Below are 23,378 nucleotides of genomic sequence, written 5' to 3' on the forward strand. Positions count from 1 at the left end.
CGGTCTATTGATCACTCCACAACAGGGAGAAGTCCTGCAGAGCTCCTGTTCAAGAGAAAGATCAGAGGAAAGCTCCCGGACATCATGACACCACAAAGAGACCTGGAGGTCAGAGACACTGACGCCGAGAGAAAAGGAAAGTCAAAACTGTACACTGACAACAAGAACAGAGCAAAATACTCTGATGTGTCAGTGGGAGACCAAGTCTTACTCAAACAAGACAAAACAGACAAGTTTACAACAGCCTTTGACAAGACACCACACAAGGTTATCAGTAAAGATGGGAACAATGTGGTTGTCCAATCACCAAGTGGAGCGACCTATTCCAGGAACACTACGTTGGTCAAAAGGTACTACACAGAGGATCCTGCTCCACAATCGTCCAGCAAGACGCAATTAACATGGACTGAGGGTGAGGAGAAAGAAAACACACCTGACACAGAGTCCGATGCAGAGACTCACACTAGGGTGTCCACACCCAAAGCCACACCGCCTATGGCTAGGTATGAGAGACCCCACAGGCAGACCAAAATGCCTCAGAGATTGATGGATTTTGTCATTAAGTAAAATGAGCCTGTCTGGCACAAACACACACACAAAAAAAAAAAAAAAAAAAAAAAAAAAAGTGGGTGCCAGATATTATGTATTATTATTCATGTTCAATGATATTTACATGCATTCACTAATTTCAAGGTGGAGTTTTGTTCATGGTGAACCTTTGTTTATTTTTGATAACAGGTTTAACAGAATTGAAGTGTATTCTGTAAGTGAAAAAAAAAGTAATTGAATTCACACATATTTCTGTATGGGACCTTGGAGTTTATGTCCTAGTAAGGAGGGGATGTTGTGTATTGACGTACCACGCTGTTACGTGGTTACGTCATAGGAGCTGACGCTGTGCGTGCACTCCAGAGTTTGCAGACTGAGAGTAAGTTGCGTGCGGGAGCACGAGAACGGACGATGCAAATAAAAGACTATTGTTTAAATACTGAGGCGTTCTTAAATGAAGAGATACTAAATATCTAACAGGTTCCAGCTCTCTTGTGGACAGAGCCGGTTGGGTTTAGGGTTCCAGCTCTCTTGTGGACAGAGCCGGTTGGGTTTAGGGTTCCAGCTCTCTTGTGGACAGAGCCGGTTGGGTTTAGGGTTCCAGCTCTCTTGTGGACAGAGCCGGGTTGGGTTTAGCGGGGTTTGGGGTAGGGGTGCGTGTAACGGTACACAAAACACCTTAGGTCCAGTACTGAAACGGTTCGGTACGGATACGTGTACCTTTACACCCCTAGTTTGGGGACATTGTCTCTCTACTGTAGGTGTGAGATTCAAGCTCTTGTTGGGACAGACAACACTAAACCTAGCCGCATTTCTGGCAGACGCTCTCTGATTGGCACTGACTGACGCTCCCTGATTGGCCACTGACATGTTTGCCCAATCACGTGACGAGCTGTGTCTTTGCCCATTTCCCCGTCAAACAGCCTGCAAACTACCTGGCGTTCTATCGTCACGCTCTAAGACAAATTCTAACCTTAACCAACTTCGAAAGAGTGCCTAAGCTTAACCGTCGAAAGAACTTGCCGTCACGCTCTAAGATAAACTCTACCTTAACCAACTTCAAAAGAGTGCCTCAGCTTAACCAGTGTAGAAAAAGGCGTCGGCCAATCAGAGAGCGTCTTGCCAGAAATGCGGCTAGGTTTAGAAATAACGCGACTAGGGGCCTCCACTACACACCAGTAAAAAAAATAAAAGATACGAAAAAAATATATATATAATCAGATCCTCATCCAGCGTTTACTTTCACAGCATCTAGTGACTACTCTCTTCTCTATCTATTTTTATTACATTTTTTGTATTGCAAATAAAAATATGATTGATTGTTTGATAATGAGGGGTGAGAGACGTTGAGTCTACGTGACACTGACGTCCAGGTCCAGGGGTCACTGTCAGGTCAGGTCAGGTGACCACTGACCGCGAGAATTGAACTTGCAAGTTGATCAAGTAGGCTAAGACTCGAGTAGTACTGTATGATCATATGAGACTAAAAAAATATGGATAAAAAAGTTAAACGGTGGGAAAGCGGAGCTGCTAAGTTAAAATCTAAACAGGAAAGGGACAGAAAGAGCGCGTTACTTTGGCAAAGCATACCGACTATCTCTACTTTTTTCACCCCGTCAGGTAAGGACCTGGAGGAGGATAGCCCCCTCCCCCTGGCTAGCACTAGTAGTAGCAGCAACGTCGTTAAAGAGGCTGAGCCAGGCGCCGCGGGCAGAGAGGACGAGAATGCTAACGTTATTATTATTGATGCTAGCGACAGAGAAGAGGCAGCGGCAGCCTCTAGTTCAGCCGGCCCACCACCACCAGTGGCTGCCACCTGTTGGTATACGCCCGCCGCATCTCCACAGCCCAGCCCCAACACCAACACCAATGACTCTGACTCTGAGGCAGACCGCGATGATGACAGCCCGCCACCGGCGGTGCTTGAACATGAAAACCAGGAGGATTGGTTGGACAATGTTACGGATCCAGCTTTTTTTTTTTTTTTTTTTTTTTTTGTGACATATAAAAACGCCACTCTGCGTGTATGTGTGTGGGTGTGGGGGGGGGGGCATCCACAAGAATCTGGCCCAGGGGCCTCTGAATTCTTAATCTGACCTTGCTTCCTCCCCCCTACGTGTTCTTGTCAAAATGCCATAAATCAAGCAGAGAGAGCCTGCCAGCCTTTATCAAGGTCTAGTATGGTCCTTGGCCAAAACTAACTTACACTGAAGTCTGTTGGTGTTGGGTCCATGGATGTATGTATAATCAAAGTCCTCTCTCAAGAGACTGGAGTCTCTGGTATAATAATAATAATAATAATAATAATAATAATAATAATAATAATAATAATAATAATAATAATAATAATAATAATAATAATAATAACAACACTCAATAATAATAACTTTGGGATAAAAGCAAGAAGTTATATGGTCGGAACTATCGAACTAGAGTTTGTTTGACACGGACCCTCGGAAGGAGTGCACGGTGCAGCTGCTAAACCGGTCTGTTGTGATAAAGTGCAGAGCGTCAGGTTCCTGCTGCGTGTTTGTTTACCTGCGTGTTCACCTTCAGCTCGGATGTTTACGGGACATTTACTGAGCTATGGACTCGAGTCGATTTGATTTATATAATTTAAACTGTCAAAAGATGGAGCCGTTTTGAATAGCTGGTTGTCAAAGTAAAGAGAAAACCTATTATACTTGACTTGGCTACTTCCTGGTAACTAACAGACCCGACAGCTATAATCCCAGTCAGTCACCGACAAGAAGATGATGAACACTCATCAAGTAGTGTTTTGCAAGTTCAAGACACTGAAGTTATGGACATCAGCAAGACATACCTGGATAACGCGATTACAGGATGGTAAGGCAGAGAGAGAGAGAGAGAGAGAGAGACCAACCGTGTGAGTGACTGCAAGGTGCTAATCGAGCTCCTCCTGTATGCTGCATAATATTGTCAGTGTTTGTATGTATTGAACTGAATGAAAGGATATGGACTTGCTTGAGGAATTGTTTTGCAATAAAAAAATGCTTTAGTTTACACACAGACATGCTACTATGATCGTTTGACACAGTATTGAAATGATGAATTGAAAATGGGGAACCTGATGTAAACAAGACGAAAGTCTTTCTCTGGTCTGCATCCCCTTAACAATTGTGTGTATTGAGCCGTACTGTATATTGTACCCATTCTGCAATCTGGTAATACAATTTTCAATCAATTCAATCAAACGGTAGCCTTTAGCCTAACACTGGCAGTTGCAGACATATTTACCTGATTGTTTTGAGGTCAAGACCCGTACTGCTTCTGTTTCATCCTCATTGCAAACTCCACAGCGGTGCGTGGGCTGGCGTCTTGTTCTACCTCCAACCCAAAGGTGTGTATTGTGGGAGGAGGTCCAGCCGGTTTCTACACAGCCCAGCACCTGCTCAGGGTAGGTTTGTACAGCTCAGAACATAACTACTATTAGCCCTGGAGGGTTGATCTATCTATGATACAGGCCTACACCAAAGATATTGTCATCACACACTATACCACACAAGTATGTTGTAAAATGTCAATATGTCAAATAATAACACATTATGTTGTACACTGAGCAACTTCAAAGTTCAGACACAGAACGTTTAAAATGTCAATATGTCAAATAATAACACATTATGTACACTGAGCAACTTCAAAGTTCAGACACAGAAAGTTTAAAATGTCAATATGATTGAGCATCCAGCAGTGCACGTTGTAGTATAGCTGAACTTGCATCAATCAATGAATGCACTTGTACCCCCTATGGACAGGGAAGATCTTAAACTTTGTGACTTACTCAGAGAGCTAGCATAAGAGTCTGGCTTCATGCACAGATGCAGAGAGCTAACATACAAGTCTGGCTTCATGCACAGAGAGCTAACATAAGAGTCTGGCTTCATGCACAGATGCAGAGAGCTAACATACAAGTCTGGCTTCATGCACAGATGCAGAGAGCTAACATACAAGTCTGGCTTCATGCACAGATGCAGAGAGCTAACATACAAGTCTGGCTTCATGCACAGATACAGAGAGCTAACATACAAGTTTCAAGTTTCAAGCTTCAAGCTTCATGCACAGAGAGCTAACATACAAGTCTGGCTTCATGCACACTTTCTTAGACTCTTTTTGTATCACAAACAGTACTGTATTTGTAGATCTGATATGTCATAAATGTCTAGATGTAGCAGTACTGTCTATCTGTTAGGGGTGGGAATCACCAGTTTCATCATGATACGATACGATATCGATTCTTTGGACAACGATACGATATTTGCCGATATCACAAAGTCTCTCACGATACAATACGATACGATTAGATTCAGGTGCCTGCGATTGATATGAGATGATATCATATGCCCATTTAACACAATCAGTAACATTTAGATCAACAAAAAAAAGGTAATGAAAATATCATTTGACATTTGTATTTTTGAGCTCTTCCAGACATTTAAAGGAAAATCAATCTATTGTTTTTAATACAAATAGACCTCCTGTTCACTGTAAAGTGCCACGTTTTTATATATTGAGCTTTAAACTTTAAGCTACATTTTTTTGGAACTCAAAACTCACAACCTCCCTCTCCCAAACCGTTCCTACAACAATTTGTTGATGTTGCATGATCATGTATAGGCCTACATTTATTATGTATTATATTGTTTATGTTTAAATAACATTTAAACATCAAACTCCTCTGACCTCATCTGGTCTTTCCAAAGACGCGCGCACACACACACACATACACACAGAAAGGGAGAATGCTATGCTGTAACATCTACACACACGGAGCTACTGCTGTTGTTCTTGGGCGGATATGAGACTTGCCACAGGATTTTCAAAATAAGAGTATCGATATGAATCGATCTTATTACATCGCATCGATCCGATTCGATTGTTGATAATTACATCGATGTATCGATCTGGATCGATGTATCGTCCCACCCCTACTATCTGTATGTCATGTATGACATGTCATATGTTATGATGAATTGAAAATGGGGGACCCTGATGTAAACAAGACGAAAGTATTTATCTGGTCTGCAACCCCTTAACAATTGTGTATTGAACTGTACTGTATTGTACCCATTCTGCAATCTGTTCATAAAGTTTTCAATCAATCAATCACAGATACAGAGAGCTAGCATAGGCAGTCTGGTTTCATGCACCAATGATGCAGAGAGCTAGCATTGATCAGCATAGCTCTTGATTAGCACCAGATGGCTGAAAATCTGATTTATGGCACTGCTGATGGCAATCATTTTGGATACATTTTTCTCGTCTGCCTACATGAATATCTACATGAAATATCATTGTTTTTATGTCCGTAGTAGCCTATGTTATAAAGGGTACATATTATGGAAAATGGGCTTTGCCTAGTCTTGGATTTGTCAGTCTGAAATGTTATTTAGGTGCTGGGGGGAAAAGGGCATATGTACTCCTTGCCTCCTTGCTTATCCCTAGATGACAATCACAATGGGATTTGCTTTGATTAATTAATTTGCTGTGCTTTTTTTGGAGCCATGAACACTGCGTACCTAGTGTACTGCCCACTTTAAATGTTCCTTTACTCGTGAGGGTGTGGGGTAGCCAGGCGGGGAAGGAAATAATTAATTTCAAATTTGGTGTGTTGCTATACCCACCCAAAACAGTGTGTTCAGTACAAGGGAAGAAAAATGCTTGAAAATAAATGATTAAAATTATACGTTCCACAGATTCAGGGAAGTCATTGTCAAAACATTGTTGTTGAGAAAATAAAATACCTTCGGTCATCAACAGATGAACGCCTGGAATTATTTACGCACATTTCAGATAGACATGTCAGCTTCCTGTAAGCCAGGAAATGACTCATACTGTAGGCCTCTTACCATAGACCTATGAAGAGCTAAGAGAGTGATAAACATTTCTGTTACAAAGGATCAGATTAAACCGAATATATATATTTATTTATTGATATATATTGCATAGTATTTGTATATCGTTTGATATCCCTTGTATATTCCTTGTACATATACACGGAATGTCCCTTTAGCCTAGTACAGACCATAATATTTCATTCTCCTATTGGACAGCGGTCCACCGGCGCCAGGGACCGGCCTCCGGAGTCAGGTTCAAAGTCACCGTCAAGACATGTCTGGACATGCCCGGCCTTGCCCAGGGATACGCGACAGAAATGAGATTGGCACTAGTTTGTTCACCGTGCATATAAATACGGCGCAGGTGAATACAGAAGTATGTTACCCAATAAGTTGAAGCCTCACCCACTATGCAACGTGCGGTGAAGTGGGCCCGTATTGCCCCAAAATAGAGTCTTGTTTTATCCTAATACGTTTGTTCAACGTATCGTTCGCTCCTTACTAGTAAGCCTTCATCACGAGTCAAAGACCAAGTGAAGTGAGCAATTGTGTGTCTAAATAGAGCACTTATAGCCGCGTGCGAATAGGATAGTAAAGTATCAGCGCTTGGTTGAATAACGTCCAGTTCGACTTAGTTAGTGTGAAGTACCGCGCACCGGAGGATCTACACCGGTGATTGCAGAGCCCCTTTCCGGCTGGATTATTATTCTTATTGCTCCAACCAGGCTGCTGGAGCGGAGAAGAATCGTCTACACCCACTGCTGTGGGACCTGCCCGTGAGGGACATCATTCGAGCCCGTCTCTATTGGAGAGGCTGACCGGCTTCCACCTGTGCGGCACGCACACTGGGATTACAGCTGCCTTTCGTCTGCCGAGCAGGGAGTAATATACCGCCTCCAGGAGCCTATTGAATCCCCGCTGACCCGTACTTTGCATTAGAGCATTGCCTCCCCCTGCTGGCTTACAACCGGTGGAACCCCCCTACCAGTATCTCCAGCTATCTCCCCAGAGTACCAGAGATATAATTCCTAAGATTCAGGTTGTATAATTACCTCCTGCGTAACCAGAGAATGGACATTCCTTGTTGATTTGCCTACGCACATTCCTTTGCCTTACAAGTGCATTCAAAGTATAATATAAAGTATATTATGTACCTTTTGCTCCATTAAATACTTGATTATACCTTTGTGTGGAACCGATTTCATTGTGGGAAGTGTTCATCATATTCATATATCATGTACTGTATGGCCAGTAATTAAAGTACATAAAGCGGTAGTGGTTTAATGATACCATACTTATCAATACAGTCAGGGAATTGTACCCCTCAGTTACAATTTCCAAACAACTAGGCAAGACTAGTGAAGCCAGACCCGACCCGACCACTCGCGGGGCGGTGGTCTGGGGCTCGCGGGGCGGTGGTCTGGGGCTCGCGGGGCGGTGGTCTGGGGCTCGCAGGGCGGTGGTCTGGGGCTCGCAGGGCGGTGGTCTGGGGCTTGCGGGGCGGTGGTCTGGGGCTCGCAGGACAGTCCACACACCGCTATCAGTACTCATAACTACCGCACTAACGTTAATATAGAGAGATGAAAACAATAAACATTTATGTTGTGTTGATGGAATCACGTTAATATAGAGAGATGAAAACAATACGTTATTTCGATTGATATGAATTGGATAGGCTGTTAGAGGTTAGAGCAGAACTAGCGAGCAGGCTGCAGGCTGTGTAGAGGCAGAACTAGCGTAACGCGCTGTTGGGAGTCAGTGGCCAATCAGATCGCAGAACGCGGAACTGCAAGTTTGTTGGTAAAAGACTACACGCGACCCGACCACCACACTCAAGCCTAGTCGTGTTTTGTGGCTTTTTTATGATCTGGAAAAAGTCAATGTTTTTATCTAGCTCTATATTGAGTCTTTATGCTTCATGACCATGTTGGGGTTGTTGTGAAAAGGGCCTCTGGTTTTAGCTTCCAAAAAGATCATATGGAAAAATGTCAAAGGGTATCATGTGTGGTTTCTATTGGTCAAAAACAACAAAACAGAATAGTATAGAATAGAAGTACTTTATTGATCCCGAGGGAAATTCAGTACTACAGATCGCTCACAATAAACATTTAGATAAAAGATAAAGACACAAATCTAAAATAAGAATAAAAACATAGCACCGTGGGTTAACGGTATTCCATACAGAGTTAAATAAGTGACCAACGGTGTTCAGTATAGTGCAAAAAAACTGGATTTTACACCGTGAAACTACATATAAATTGTTTACAATCAATAAAAAAAAAAATTATTACTCATGAACTGTTGATTCATGTAAATGTTTTTGGATGACGAGCAAACAATATTTCATATCTCTCATCCTCAAGTCAGACAGCGGAGCAAACTGGCCAGCATATCACATTGACTTGATATTTAAAAAAAAAATCTCCCATTGCAAAGCATTATTGAGCAAAGACATTAACAAATTATGACCACTTAATAATCGTTTCTCACAGGTTAAAACACTGTGACTCGCTGTGTGAATTCTGTGAACAATGATCCGCTTGTGTTCCAACATGGGCGCAGTTTGTCATCATTACGCAGACTTTGTGTGTTAACTGTTGAGCCTCTCTCTTCTCACTGTTTCACCCCCAGGCCCGTCCGGACGCAGACGTGGACATTTATGAGCGCCTCCCCGTCCCCTTCGGCCTGGTCAGGTTCGGTGTGGCCCCCGATCACCCAGAAGTCAAGGTCAGAGTCCTATTAATCCACAGTAATGATGGTGATGATGATAGTATACATGGTCCATATTATAACGTAGTAGCACACTGTACCAGGGCCCTATTCCCCATACTTGGTTCAACTAAGTCGATCAAAAGTCCCATTATCCAGATTCAATTAACCCGATGTTTGAATCCGGGCTTTCCCTGTTCCTCGAACGCTGATTCAGTCTCGTTAATTCGAACCAGACTTGATACTCAGGATAAGTGCGCGCGGCCGCCTCACCTGAAAAGACAGCAGGTGTCGATCGCAGAAATCCTGATTTTCTAACGGCATTGATTGATTGATTTGAAACTTTATTAACATATTGCAGAATGGGTACAATACAGTACGGCTCAATAGCCTCGCAATTAAATGCATAATCTATAGGCTAATTTTAAGTCCCTCATTACCCCAATCAATCGGATTATATTTCTTTAAATGTGCCTGCTGGCAGTAGGTAATGGAATGAATAATCGAAGGAGATCTTGCTAGTGAAAATAATTAGTTAAACTCGTTCAGAATAAGTAGATACAAACAAGCCCAAAGAGTATCTAATTGATACGAATTAATAGATACTTATGAGGATATCTGTACTGTATGTGCTTGGTTTAGGTATCATGTACTTTATATATAAATACATGGTTCCCAAAGTTTTCAAGGCTCGACCCCCGAAATAAGAGAGGCTTGGGGGGAGCTACAGGTTCACTATTAATCAGGTTTAAATCTGTTTCGGACATCATCCATACATGCATTGAATTGATTAACCTTTGGGTTTATACCAGTGACACCACTTCATGTTAATCACCTTCTTGTTCATCATCAGATAACACTAACAGTGCTTGAACAGATAAATGCATTTTCTCAAATGCATTCATCAAAACGTCAAAGGCTTGCAATTGCTCATACATTTTCTCAAGTCACGTCCACGTCATCAAATCAAACAGCGCATCTCCTCAAACATTTGAATCCCAGTTACAATATCACAATAACGTGTGAGTGATGGTGACAATTCAACAATCCACATATTCAGATTCGTCGTAATTCATATTCCACGCATAAGACTCAATTTATGCTTGAATGAAACAAAATCCAGGCGCTCCGTTAAACATCCACAGCGGAGAATATGAAAGGAATCAGAGCCAAACGAGCGATAGGTTTCATTCATTAAAAACATCCCTGCGGGATTCACATTTGCAATGCTCTGACGTTATTAAAATAACCACATAATGTGTATATCGCACCTCGCGAGCGCCGTATATATAACGTGCATTATTTAGGACAAAGTAAATTTAGTATCAGCATTTTAGGTCTATTATTTTACATTTCAAAAGCCCCCTCTAGAAAAACGAAGCACAAAAACATAATTCAGAATGGTATAATGGGATCTAGACTGTGAGAATTATTTCAGGAAGCGAGCTGGCATTTCTTTGCGAGGGTGTGGCCATGGTTTATCCAGCTAACTGAACTAAACTCTGCCCTCGACCAGGTTCAAACTTTTTGATCTGTTGTCATAGTGATAGACAATCGAGCGTCGGGGAACGGAAAGGTCTGGCTTAAGTCAAGCTATGCTGAAAATTATCCGGCTAACTCAGTTAGCCAGGTACGAGGAACAGGGCCCTGAGTCTGTGCAGTGTTTATTATTAAGAGTCAGATAGTCCTAACAGTGTTCATTATTAAGAGTCAGATAGTCCTAACAGTGTTCATTATTAAGAGTCAGATAGTCCTCCTAACAGTGTTTATTATTAAGAGTCAGATAGTCCTAACAGTGTTCATTATTAAGAGTCAGATAGTCCTAACAGTGTTCATTATTAAGAGTCAGATAGTCCTAACAGTGTTTATTATTAAGAGTCAGACAGTCCTAACAGTGTTTATTATTAAGAGTCAGACAGTCCTAACAGTGTTTATTATTAAGAGTCAGACAGTCCTAACAGTGTTTATTATTAAGAGTCAGATAGTCCTAACAGTGTTTATTATTAAGAGTCAGATAGTCCTAACAGTGTTTATTATTAAGAGTCAGACAGTCCTAACAGTGTTTATTATTAAGAGTCAGATAGTCCTAACAGTGTTTATTATTAAGAGTCAGATAGTCCTAACAGTGTTTATTATTAAGAGTCAGATAGTCCTAACAGTGTTTATCATTAAGAGTCAGATAGTCCTAACAGTGTTTATTATTAAGAGTCAGATAGTCCTAACAGTGTTTATTATTAAGAGTCAGATAGTCCTAACAGTGTTTATTATTAAGAGTCAGATAGTCCTAACAGTGTTTATTATTAAGAGTCAGATAGTCCTAACAGTGTTTATTATTAAGAGTCAGATAGTCCTAACAGTGTTTATTATTCAGAGTCAGATAGTCCTAACAGTGTTTATTATTAAGAGTCAGATAGTCCTAACAGTGTTTATTATTAAGAGTCAGATAGTCCTAACAGTGTTTATTATTAAGAGTCAGATAGTCCTAACAGTGTTTATTATTAAGAGTCAGATAGTCCTAACAGTGTTTATTATTCAGAGTCAGATAGTCCTAACAGTGTTTATTATTAAGAGTCAGATAGTCCTAACAGTGTTTATTATTAAGAGTCAGACAGTCCTGACAGTGTTTATTATTAACACATTGTGCGCCAAGAACGGCGTAAATCGTTATTGCCCGCCATGCGTTGAACGCCAACAACGGCGTATCACGTGTTTGGGATCAATATTTCATTTTTTCGCCATGGCATTCATAATTCATCCAGCCTCCCTCCGGATCACAGCCAGACCCTGTTCTGATATTGCAACGCCTCAATACCGCCGCCTGGTGGATGGTCGGGGGAGTTACACTCACGCCAAACCGGAAGTGGCGATCGGTGGATCGAGGAAATTCCTCTGCCAGAGATATATTGTGGCATGGATCAATATACACACTCGAGTGCATTTGGATCGCTTTCGAAACGCAATAATCGATCGGAAATGGATCTAGCAGATCGACGTCAAATAATTGGGATCTTTTTAAAGAACTCTTCTCTATATGCTTTAGTAGGTCAACCTGAGCTGTTTTGTGTGTGTGTGTCTCTCTCTCTCTCTCTCGACATTCTCATGGGTTCTCTTTTCTTCTTTCCTCCAGAACGTCATCAACACCTTTACACAGACCGCTCGGCACGCTCGCTGCCGTTTCCACGGTAACGTGAACGTGGGGGTGGATGTACGCGTGGCGGAGCTGCAACAGGCGTACCATGCCGTTGTCCTGGTAACACCCTGTCCAAGCCCTGTGTTTAGTATCGGTGTACAATCACGTTGAAAATCACTTTCAAGGAGTCAAGTCAAGTCAAGAGTTTTAATTGTCACGGCATACAGGTATACAGTGAAATGCGGCTGGTCTTGCCCGCGACGATGTGCAATACAGTGGTACAACATATAATAGAATCCAATAAAATACAGTGGTACAACATATTAATAGAATCCAATAAAACAGTGCAATAAACAGGTACATGGTGTGCCATCTCGGTATCTGTACATTAGTATTTACAGAGCATATAGTACATGCTAGGTAGCTTTAGTAGTGCAATACACTGTTCCTGATGTTATACTACTTTAAAGTGGCCTTTCCTCTGGCCATAAGTGTGCGTGTGTGCGGCATGAGTGTTAAAGTGGCTGCTAGTGTGTGAGCGTGCTCAGCGTGCGTGTCGTGTATGTGCTTGTGTGTGCTTGTGTGTGTATAGTTCAGTTTCTGTGTCTCTCAATGTTCATTGTTCAAGGCTCTGATGGCCTGGGGGAAGAAGCTGAGCCTAAGCCTCTCCGTCCTAGTAGCTGGGGTTCGCAGGCGTCTGCCTGACCTCAGCAGCTGGAACAGGCTGTTATTGGGGTGGTGGGGGTCTTTCATTATCCTGCAGGCTCTGGATTTGCACCTCTTGTTGTATAAGTTCTGCAGGGGAGGTAGCGCAATACCCGTGGTACGCTCGGCTGAGCGCACCACTCTCTGTAGGGCCTTCTTCTAGGAGATTTCTATTTTAATGAATGAATTGATTGATTGATTTTTAATGTGTGTGTGTGTGTGTGTGTGGGGGAGATATTATGACCAGGCACAGACTTTGGGGTTTTGTGGAGTTTTATTTTTTATGATTTTTTTTAATGCATGATATGAAAATACAGGTTCCTACCTTCAAAATAAGCCATCATTGTCAGTTTAACAATTTATTTAACTCGTACTGTAAAAACATACTACAGATATTATGGTCTGGCTGTGCTTGTGTAGAATGCCTTTCCCCCCCTTTTCACATAGCCACGCCCCAAACCATAGAATAGTAAACAAAAAACTCACACAAACAAAAAGCTCTCACACACTCCATTTCCTTTCCAAGACTGCCGGTGAGCTCGGTGTTAAAAAGCTCTTTCTTGATCCTCCAATCATGTCCGAGGAGCAACAGTTGTGATTGGAGGATCAACAAAAGGGGGTGGGGTTTGAGATAGGTCAATTGAATGTACATTTTCTTTTAGCACCTGTATCGAAATTGCGCCCCCTAATGCATACTGTATGTATTGTTCTTTTTAGAGCTATGGAGCAGAGGGGAACCGCAGCATGGGGGTACCAGGGGAGGATCTGATTGGTGTGTACTCCGCCAAAGACTTTGTGGGCTGGTACAACGGAGTACCTGGCAACCGAGAGGTATACCCGACCGGTCACCAAACTGTACCGGTGTTTCCTAAAATGTCACCGGACTGGACGTGAGGTTCATGCGTTGAAGTTCTATTCTCTTATTGCTCCGTCTTGTTCTCTCTCTGTCTCTCTCTCTGTCTGTGTGTCTCTCTCTCTCTCTCTCTCTCTCTCTCTCTCTCTCCCCCCCCCCCCCCCCCCCAGCTGAAGCCAGACCTGAGCTGTGACACGGCCGTGGTCCTGGGACAGGGCAACGTGGCCTTGGACGTAGCCAGAATACTGCTGTCACCCGTTGACATTCTGAAGGTGAGGAGCGATCTCTGACAGGAACACGGGTCGTGATCGATTGATTGATTGATTGATTTATTGATCTATATCACGATGTTGAGACACGACGATCCACTCCGACCCCCATTTAGATGTTTGACTATTTAGGCAACAATTTGACTAATCGTAAGAATTGCACAAATCGCATCGTGCACAGTATTACAGAAGGTATTGTGTAACACAAACACGTCACTTTGTGAAGGCTGTAGACGTCCAGTCCTGTAGACTTCCAGTCCAGTAGACGTCCAGTCCAGTAGACGTCCAGTCCTGTAGACTTCCAGTCCTGTAGACGTCCAGTCCTGTAGACTTCCAGTCCTGTAGACGTCCAGTCCTGTAGACTTCCAGTCCTGTAGACGTCCAGTCCAGTAGACGTCCAGTCCTGTAGACGTCCTGTCCTGTAGACTTCCAGTCCTGTAGACGTCCAGTCCTGTAGACTTCCAGTCCTGTAGACGTCCAGTCCTGTAGACTTCCAGTCCTGTAGACGTCCAGTCCAGTAGACGTCCAGTCCTGTAGACTTCCAGTCCTGTAGACGTCCAGTCCTGTAGACTTCCAGTCCTGTAGACGTCCAGTCCTGTAGACTTCCAGTCCAGTAGACGTCCAGTCCTGTAGACTTCCAGTCTAAGAAGTCCGGTCCAGGTTTTCCTTCTCGGGCAGGACAAGCGTTTATAACTCATGGATTGGGGACACTCGAGCACCGCCGGTTCATGTGTTTTGGTGGATTATCTTGGCAACACGACCGACATCAATACTTGGAATGGCGATCGGATAATTGGAATATTCTTTTTGCAGTACATCATAGACAAGGTAAGGGCTATATGCTATCAATCTTGCGTTGATCCGATAATCCCTTCCCCGCGATTGGAGCGTGTGTCTGTAATGTACTGTGTAACGTATTCCGTTGGTGACGGTCGAAGCATAGAACCCCCCCCCCACCCTTTCATGCATGCATGATGAAACATAATACCAATAATCTAGTGTTGATTTCAGATTGATTGTCGATCCAAGCGGGGAATGGCACGCTTTATAGTGAAATGCAATAAAACGCTGTTTAGCTGCGTTTCCTGGGATTACACACAATTACTCTAAAACTATACTCATATTCACCACGGTATAAAACGGGAATGTATTGATGAAAAAAGTATCTGTTTCTTGCATCTTGACCGAAAGAAACTCAATGACAATCTACTATATTATTAGATCCATAGCTATAATATTTAATATAGTTTTAGCACTGCAAACACCGGCATGTACCCCCATTCATTACAGCGCTGGCACACACGGCCATACGGCCCACAGCGACCTCTGGCGCCCAATGTGTTAATGTGCACTGTCCCCGGGTAAAACATTTATAAACAAAACAAAACTAATCCTGCACCGATGCCTCGTCACGCTTGAGGTCGTGACACATTATTGACGGACTAAAAACTGAATAATTTTTTTCTAAAATCTAGTTTTAATTAACTATTATACACACACACACCTCTTAAAAAGAACTCTTGAACACGCACCCTGCACTGCACCTTAACACTTTGATGACCAGCCATGCGGAGCGCCTTACCCCTGGTGCACCTTAACACTTTGATGACCAGCCATGCGGAGCGCCTTACCCCTGCTGCACCTTAACACTTTGATGACCAGCCATGCGGTGCACCTTACCCCTGCTGCACCTTAACACTTTGATGACCAGCCATGCGGAGCGCCTTACCCCTGCTGCACCTTAACACTTTGATGACCAGCCATGCGGAGCGCCTTACCCCTGCACTGCACCTTAACACTTTGATGACCAGCCATGCGGAGCGCCTTACCCCTGCACTGCACCTTAACACTGTGATGACCAGCCATGCGGAGCGCCTTGCCCCTGCTGCACCTTAACACTTTGATGACCAGCCATGCGGAGCGCCTTACCCCTGCTGCACCTTAACACTTTGATGACCAGCCATGCGGAGCGCCTTACCCCTGCACTGCACCTTAACACTTTGATGACCAGCCATGCGGAGCGCCTTACCCCTGGTGCACCTTAACACTTTGATGACCAGCCATGCGGTGCGCCTTACCCCTGCTGCACCTTAACACTTTGATGACCAGCCATGCGGAGCGCCTTGCCCCTGCTGCACCTTAACACTTTGATGACCAGCCATGCGGAGCGCCTTACCCCTGCACTGCACCTTAACACTTTGATGACCAGCCATGCGGAGCACCTTACCCCTGGTGCACCTTAACACTTTGATGACCAGCCATGCGGAGCGCCTTACCCCTGCTGCACCTTAACACTTTGATGACCAGCCATGCGGTGTGCCTTACCCCTGCTGCACCTTAACACTTTGATGACCAGCCATGCGGAGCGCCTTACCCCTGCACTGCACCTTAACACTTTGATGACCAGCCATGCGGAGCGCCTTACCCCTGCACTGCACCTTAACACTGTGATGACCAGCCATGCGGAGCGCCTTACCCCTGCTGCACCTTAACACTTTGATGACCAGCCATGCGGAGCGCCTTACCCCTGCACTGCACCTTAACACTTTGATGACCAGCCATGCGGAGCGCCTTACCCCTGCACTGCACCTTAACACTTTGATGACCAGCCATGCGGAGCGCCTTACCCCTGCACTGCACCTTAACACTTTGATGACCAGCCATGCGGAGCGCCTTACCCCTGCACTGCACCTTAACACTTTGATGACCAGCCATGCGGAGCGCCTTACCCCTGCTGCACCTTAACACTTTGATGACCAGCCATGCGGAGCGCCTTACCCCTGCACTGCACCTTAACACTTTGATGACCACCCCTGCGGAGCGCCTTACCCCTGCTGCACCTTAACACTTTGATGACCAGCCATGCGGTGCACCTTACCCCTGCACTGCACCTTAACACTTTGATGACCAGCCATGCGGAGCGCCTTACCCCTGCTGCACCTTAACACTTTGATGACCAGCCATGCGGAGCGCCTTACCCCTGCTGCACCTTAACACTTTGATGACCAGCCATGCGGAGCGCCTTACCCCTGCACTGCACCTTAACACTTTGATGACCAGCCATGCGGTGCACCTTACCCCTGCACTGCACCTTAACACTTTGATGACCAGCCATGCGGTGCACCTTACCCCTGCACTGCACCTTAACACTTTGATGACCAGCCATGCGGTGCACCTTACCCCTGGTGCGCCTTACCCCTGCGGTGCGCCTTACCCCTGCGGTGCGCCTTACCCCTAACCCTTACCCTTACCCCCGCACGCTAGAGAAGCCATCTGAAAAATATATTCTCATTTCCTGATCCACACACACGGGGCACACGCTGATATATAGGTCAAAACAGATCCGATTACCCCAAGACTGGTAAAATAAATTGCTTACCTGTTATCCAAAAAGATTATTCCAATTCCTGATCGTCATTCCAAATATCGATCGCGTTTATTGATTCAGCGTTGGGTGCTGTAAATATGTATTCCACGCGTTTTCCGGCTCGGCGATCAACTTGGATCTCTTCAGATGCCTCGTCGGAGAAGTAACATGAGGGGGCTGGACACCCCCCCCCCCCCCATCAGTCTAAACCAATGGGGTGCAGTTACACAGGGAGAGACGATAGGGGGCGGTATTTTCCCAATTGAGCTCAGAGAGAGTCTGCAACACTAGCGTGAGGCTCGATTGATGAAATATGAATTCAAATCGCTAATAAAAATAAATACGACAAACAAACGCTATATAGTGTTGCCGGCACTCAACTGGCGGCATGAACTAACGACAACGCGTCCGTGGCACTCAAAGTGTTAACATGCACATACACTTTTTACGCAAGACACTTTCTGTAAATAATTGACAATTTTATCTTACCTCCATTTTATATTTAATTGTATCTTACTACTACTACTAGTACTTATTGTTACCATTCTTGTATTCATTGTTGTTTCTTAATTATGCACCGTTGAGTCTGAGTTCGAAACACAAGAATTTCATTACCTGCAATTAGGGATGCACGATATTGATTTTTTGACACCGATACCGATAACTTTATGCTCCTCAAGCCGATACCGATACCGATAACCGATATTTATTGTATTATAATATTTTTTTTAACTGTATATATATATATATATATATATATATTTTTTTTTATCATTTTTTTTTTTTTTTTTTAGTATTTATAAGCTCCGACGTCATCGGTACTGCTATCGGTACTCGAGAAATTATGGAGTTTTTTTTGAGGAATTTAAACGTCGCAAACTAATCTTGTTGGCAGTTGTCTAATATCTCTCCTGCCTGTGTGTCTGCCTGCGCGGGGAGCTCTGTGCTCTCTCTGCCTGCTGTGCTCTCTCCTCCTCCCACTCACACACTCACTCACTCACTCACTCACTCACACACACACACACACACAGAGACGGGTGCTGCACTGCCGAGTAGACAGCTCTGCTCTCATAATGGCGGACAGAACGAAATGTTCAAAAGTCTGGGTCTATTTTACTAAAGTCGATGCTGACAACGCTCGTTGCCACAAGTGCAACAAGACATTTGCCAGTAATGTATAAGCGCTGGTACTTGTCAATGTGGCTGGCGGGGAGATAACGTTAGCTCCGAGTAGAGTAATGGCTGACAATCCGGAGGTAAATAAACGAACGAGAGCTTCTGATTGGTGGTAAGAAGAAGAGGTGGGTGCAAGCCGTGAGACGTAATTGGCAGATCGACTGTCTGTCTCCGAATGTAACGTGACTACGTCACAGCCAAGACAGGGAGCGCTGGATTTGTGAAAAACTCCCTGTTCCTAAACCACACGCTATCAGTTTTACCACAGTACTGGCAAAACGGGAGGAGGCTATAATAAAAACAAGCGCCCTTCATCCAAATCCACCCACACCGGATTTCTTTTAACCAAAACATTTATTATATGTTATCGGAGCTATCAATAACGTTATCGAGTTTATCGGGATGACGTCATAATTGCTGATATCGGCCCGATAATTATCGGCCCGATAATTATCGTGCATCCCTACCTGCAATGCCCCCTGTGTTGTTGTGTCTTTGACAAATAAAGAACTTGAACTATTTTAACAAATGTTTTTTTCACACCTACTTTTCACTTTAAACAAAATGGAAAGGAGACTTTAAAAGGAATGAGGAAAATAAAGGTCACTTTACGGAAAGAACTGATGTGGTTCTTGTATAGTATAGTTTAGATATAGCAAGTATAGCATAAGGATATAGAGTAAAAACTAGGATGTCCGATATTATCGGCCGATATTGGCATTAAAATGTGATATCGGAAATGATCGGTATCAGTTTTCCAATTTTTTTATTTAAATTTTTATTTAACCTTTCTTTACCCAGGAAAGCAAGTAGGAACACATTCAGATTTTTTTTATTGTCAAAAGTATGCATAATGTTGTGTTAATTCCACGACAAGAGATATGTAATGTTAATTACCTGAAATTATTCCGTTTTTTGGGGGAGAAACTCTGCATATATCGGTATCGGTTGATATCGGAAATGAAGAGTTTGACAATATCGGTATATCGGTAAAAAAGCCAATATTGAGCATCCCCTAGTAAAAACTGTATATTGTATAGTAGTGTACATAGGACCCAGTGCCCTGAATCCATAGCGAACACTGTAGTGCACTATCTCAGGACTTTAGCACGTCTATTTTATCATGCCTATTTTATGTCTATTCTATTACCTGTTTATTATGTCTATTTTATTATTAGTATTATTGCACAATCAAAGTGGGCATGGCCACCCGCATTTCACCCGCATGCCCTGGTATGTTTGTGACAAATAAACCTCTTGAATCGTGAATCTACCTTTAGTTTAGTTTAGTAATAACCTGGTGACCATCACATGCCCTAACCCTCTCCCTGTCCTCCTGCAGAACACGGGGCCCTGGAGGCCCTAACCCTCTCCCTGTCCTCCTGCAGAACACGGGGCCCTGGAGGCCCTAACCCTCTCCCTGTCCTCCTGCAGAACACGGGGCCCTAACCCTAACCCTCTCCCTGTCCTCCTGCAGAACACGGGGCCCTAACCCTCTCCCTGTCCTCCTGCAGAACACGGGGCCCTGGAGGCCCTAACCCTCTCCCTGTCCTCCTGCAGAACACGGGGCCCTGGAGGCCCTAACCCTCTCCCTGTCCTCCTGCAGAACACGGGGCCCTAACCCTAACCCTCTCCCTGTCCTCCTGCAGAACACGGGGCCCTAACCCTAACCCTCTCCCTGTCCTCCTGCAGAACACGGACATCACCCAGCCGGCCCTGGAGGTCCTGGCGGGCAGCGCGGTGCGCAGGGTGCTGATCGTGGGCAGGAGGGGGCCCCTGCAGGTCGCCTGCACCATCAAGGTGCGTCGGGAAACCTCCAACTGGGAGCTTGATTGATTGGTTGATTGAACATTTATTTAACAGATTGCAGAATGGCTACAATACAGTACAGCTCAATACACACAGTTGTTAAGGGGATGCAGACCTGAGAAAGACTTTCGTCTTGTTTACTTCAGGGTCCCCCATTTTCAATTCATCATGACATTTATGACATACAAGCATACAGTACTGTTTAGGGCTGACCCCTATTAGTCGATTAGTCGACCAATCGGTCGAAAGGAGCCGTAGTCGACTGGCCAACCTCTTAGTCGAATACAAAAAAGAAAAAGAATATTTATTATTTTATAAAAAAAAAAAAATTATCATTCTTTCCAAAAGAAAAGAGGTCTAGAAGCGTGGCTAACGCTAATGGCACGCATACCAGAGGCTAACTGCCTAAGAAAACAGGCACAGAGGCACTGAAAGAGGATTTCACCCGTCTAATGAACACACTAGACTAGACACATATCAAGATGTATCCATCAGTGGACCAATTGCATGCTTTTGCAGAGGACAAGAAGCCTTCAGTCGCCTCCTTCAGACATTAAGCACCCCCCACAGAGGACAAGAAGCCTTCAGTCGACTCCTTCAGACATTAAGCACCGCCCACAGAGGACAAGAAGCCTTCAGTCGACTCCTTCAGACATTAAGCACCCCCCCCCACAGAGGACAAGAAGCCTTCAGTCGACTCCTTCAGACATTAAGCACCCCCCCCCCCCCCACAGAGGACAAGAAGCCTTCAGTCGACTCCTTCAGACATTAAGCACCCCCCCCCCCCCCCACAGAGGACAAGAAGCCTTCAGTCGACTCCTTCAGACATTAAGCACCCCCCCCCCCCCACAGAGGACAAGAAGCCTTCAGTCGACTCCTTCAGACATTAAGCACCCCCCCCCCCCCACAGAGGACAAGAAGCCTTCAGTCGACTCCTTCAGACATTAAGCACCCCCCCCCCCCCCACAGAGGACAAGAAGCCTTCAGTCGACTCCTTCAGACATTAAGCACCCCCCACAGAGGACAAGAAGCCTTCAGTCGACTCCTTCAGACATTAAGCACCCCCCCCCCCCCCCACAGAGGACAAGAAGCCTTCAGTCGACTCCTTCAGACATTAAGCACCCCCCCCCCCCCCCCACAGAGGACAAGAAGCCTTCAGTCGACTCCTTCAGACATTAAGCACCCCCCACAGCCCAGATGGAATGATACCAAAAAATATATATATATTATACTTTTTATTTGTATTTTTTTGTCGACTAATAGTCGACTAACGGCAAATTTTGGCCAATCATAGTCGACTATCCAAACCCTTAGTCGGGGACAGCCCTACTACTGTTACATCCAGACATTTATGACATACAAGATATACAAATATACAGTGCTGTTTATTTACAGAGCTTTCAGTGTGTCGTCTTCTCCGCCGAATCTGACTGACTGTAAATAATAATATGAGCAAATAAATAAAATAAATATATGAGTACTGAAGACACTATAGCGGTATGAACAGAATTAACACTATGGACAGTATAAACAATATGCGTATACCGTCATTTTCGGACTATAAACTGCGCCTTTTCCCCCCATTTTTCGACCCTGCGGCTTATATAACGGTGCGGCTAATCGATGGATTTTTACAGCTAACGGCCACTAGGGGACCTCCTAAATCTATGGATTTGACAGGTTACAGTCCACCACCTTTAACCCTCACAGGCACACAGCTGCTGCACGTTAATAAATGGGCGCTTCCTCAAACAGCCATCTCTTTCCCGACAATCCCCTCTGTGCACGAACCCTTACATATGGTAATTAAACATTAAAACACCTGCGGCTTATAGTCCAGTGCGGCTTATAGTGCGAAAATTACGGTATATATATATATATAACAGAGAAGAAGACTAATATGACTGGTATGAGTGTAGAGGAGTATGCAAATGATATACGGCTAACAGACAAGCTAACAGAAGTGTGCAGCCAGCATGCAGCACCACCAATAAACTGACAGCCCTAGATATAATATATATATATATGTGTTCTCTCCCCAGGAGCTCCGGGAGATGATATAATATATATATATATGTGTGTTCTCTCCGGGAGATGATATATATGTGTTCTCTCCCCAGGAGCTCAGAGAGATGGTGAACCTGCCCGGCACCAGGCCTGAGATGGTGGCTGCAGAGTTCCAGGGCCTGGCAGCAGAGGGCGCTCTCTCAGGTACCACCTCCTGGCCGTGCGTCTTCCTTCCTGTTCAGTTTGTATTACGGTGCCTACTCTGCCTCCGGTTAGGGGCAAACCGTTGCGTTCTATTTTCGGGAAGTCATCCGTTTTAAAGTAAAAACGTAGCCTGTTCGAGAATAATAATAATAATAATAATAATATATTTTATTTATATAGCGCTTCTCAAGGACCCGAAATCGCTGACAGTAGTAAGGTGAGGAGTAGTGTTTTGAAGTTGACTACATTACGTTCATATAACCTCTCTGCGAGCGCTTGAGGGCGAATCCCTCGATTTTAGAAGAATTCAAACAAACGACTAACTAAACAGAAAATTACTTTCTGTTGCATTGTTTGAGATGTGTGAGTTTTATATGGATATTATAATAACATCATTGGCCATCAGGGCGTTGAGCGAGAGGCCGACGGATAAAAGTACTTTATTGATCGCGAGGGAAATTCAGCCACAGATGAACATTTAGGTCGTCACAAATCACAAATCAGAATGAAAAATACAGTCGGGATATACATTCTAAAATATACAGTAATATACAGTAAAATGTACAGTACTAAATGTAAAAATGTAAAAACCTTTAAATGTCTGTGTATATATTAGGGCTGACCCCTATTAGTCTACTAATCGGTCGAAAGGAGCCGTAGTCGACTTGCCAACCTCTTAGTCGAATATATATATAAATAAAAAAAAATGTTTAATCATTCTTTCCAAAAGAAAAGAGGTCTAGAA

At 44.0% G+C, this 23,378-nt stretch overlaps 1 protein-coding gene across 1 annotated transcript; it reads left to right on the forward strand.

Moving 5' to 3' along the window:
- Positions 1 to 3,045: 3,045 nt before the first annotated feature.
- LOC311234994 (NADPH:adrenodoxin oxidoreductase, mitochondrial-like) lies at positions 3,046 to 23,047 on the forward strand (the record flags this gene model as incomplete). Its single annotated transcript, XM_084322304.1, has 9 exons — positions 3,046 to 3,396; positions 3,870 to 3,967; positions 9,036 to 9,131; positions 12,241 to 12,363; positions 13,666 to 13,779; positions 13,972 to 14,073; positions 20,306 to 20,413; positions 22,543 to 22,633; positions 23,040 to 23,047. The coding sequence occupies exons 1-9, from the start codon at positions 3,303 to 3,305 to the stop codon at positions 23,045 to 23,047; spliced, it is 834 nt and encodes a 277-aa protein (XP_084178430.1). The 5' UTR covers positions 3,046 to 3,302.
- Between the last annotated feature and the right edge of the window lie 331 nt (positions 23,048 to 23,378).

Source organism: Notolepis coatsorum, assembly GCF_963971535.1.
Source record: "Notolepis coatsorum genome assembly, chromosome: 10".
NCBI classification, from domain to species: Eukaryota; Metazoa; Chordata; class Actinopteri; order Aulopiformes; family Paralepididae; genus Notolepis; species Notolepis coatsorum.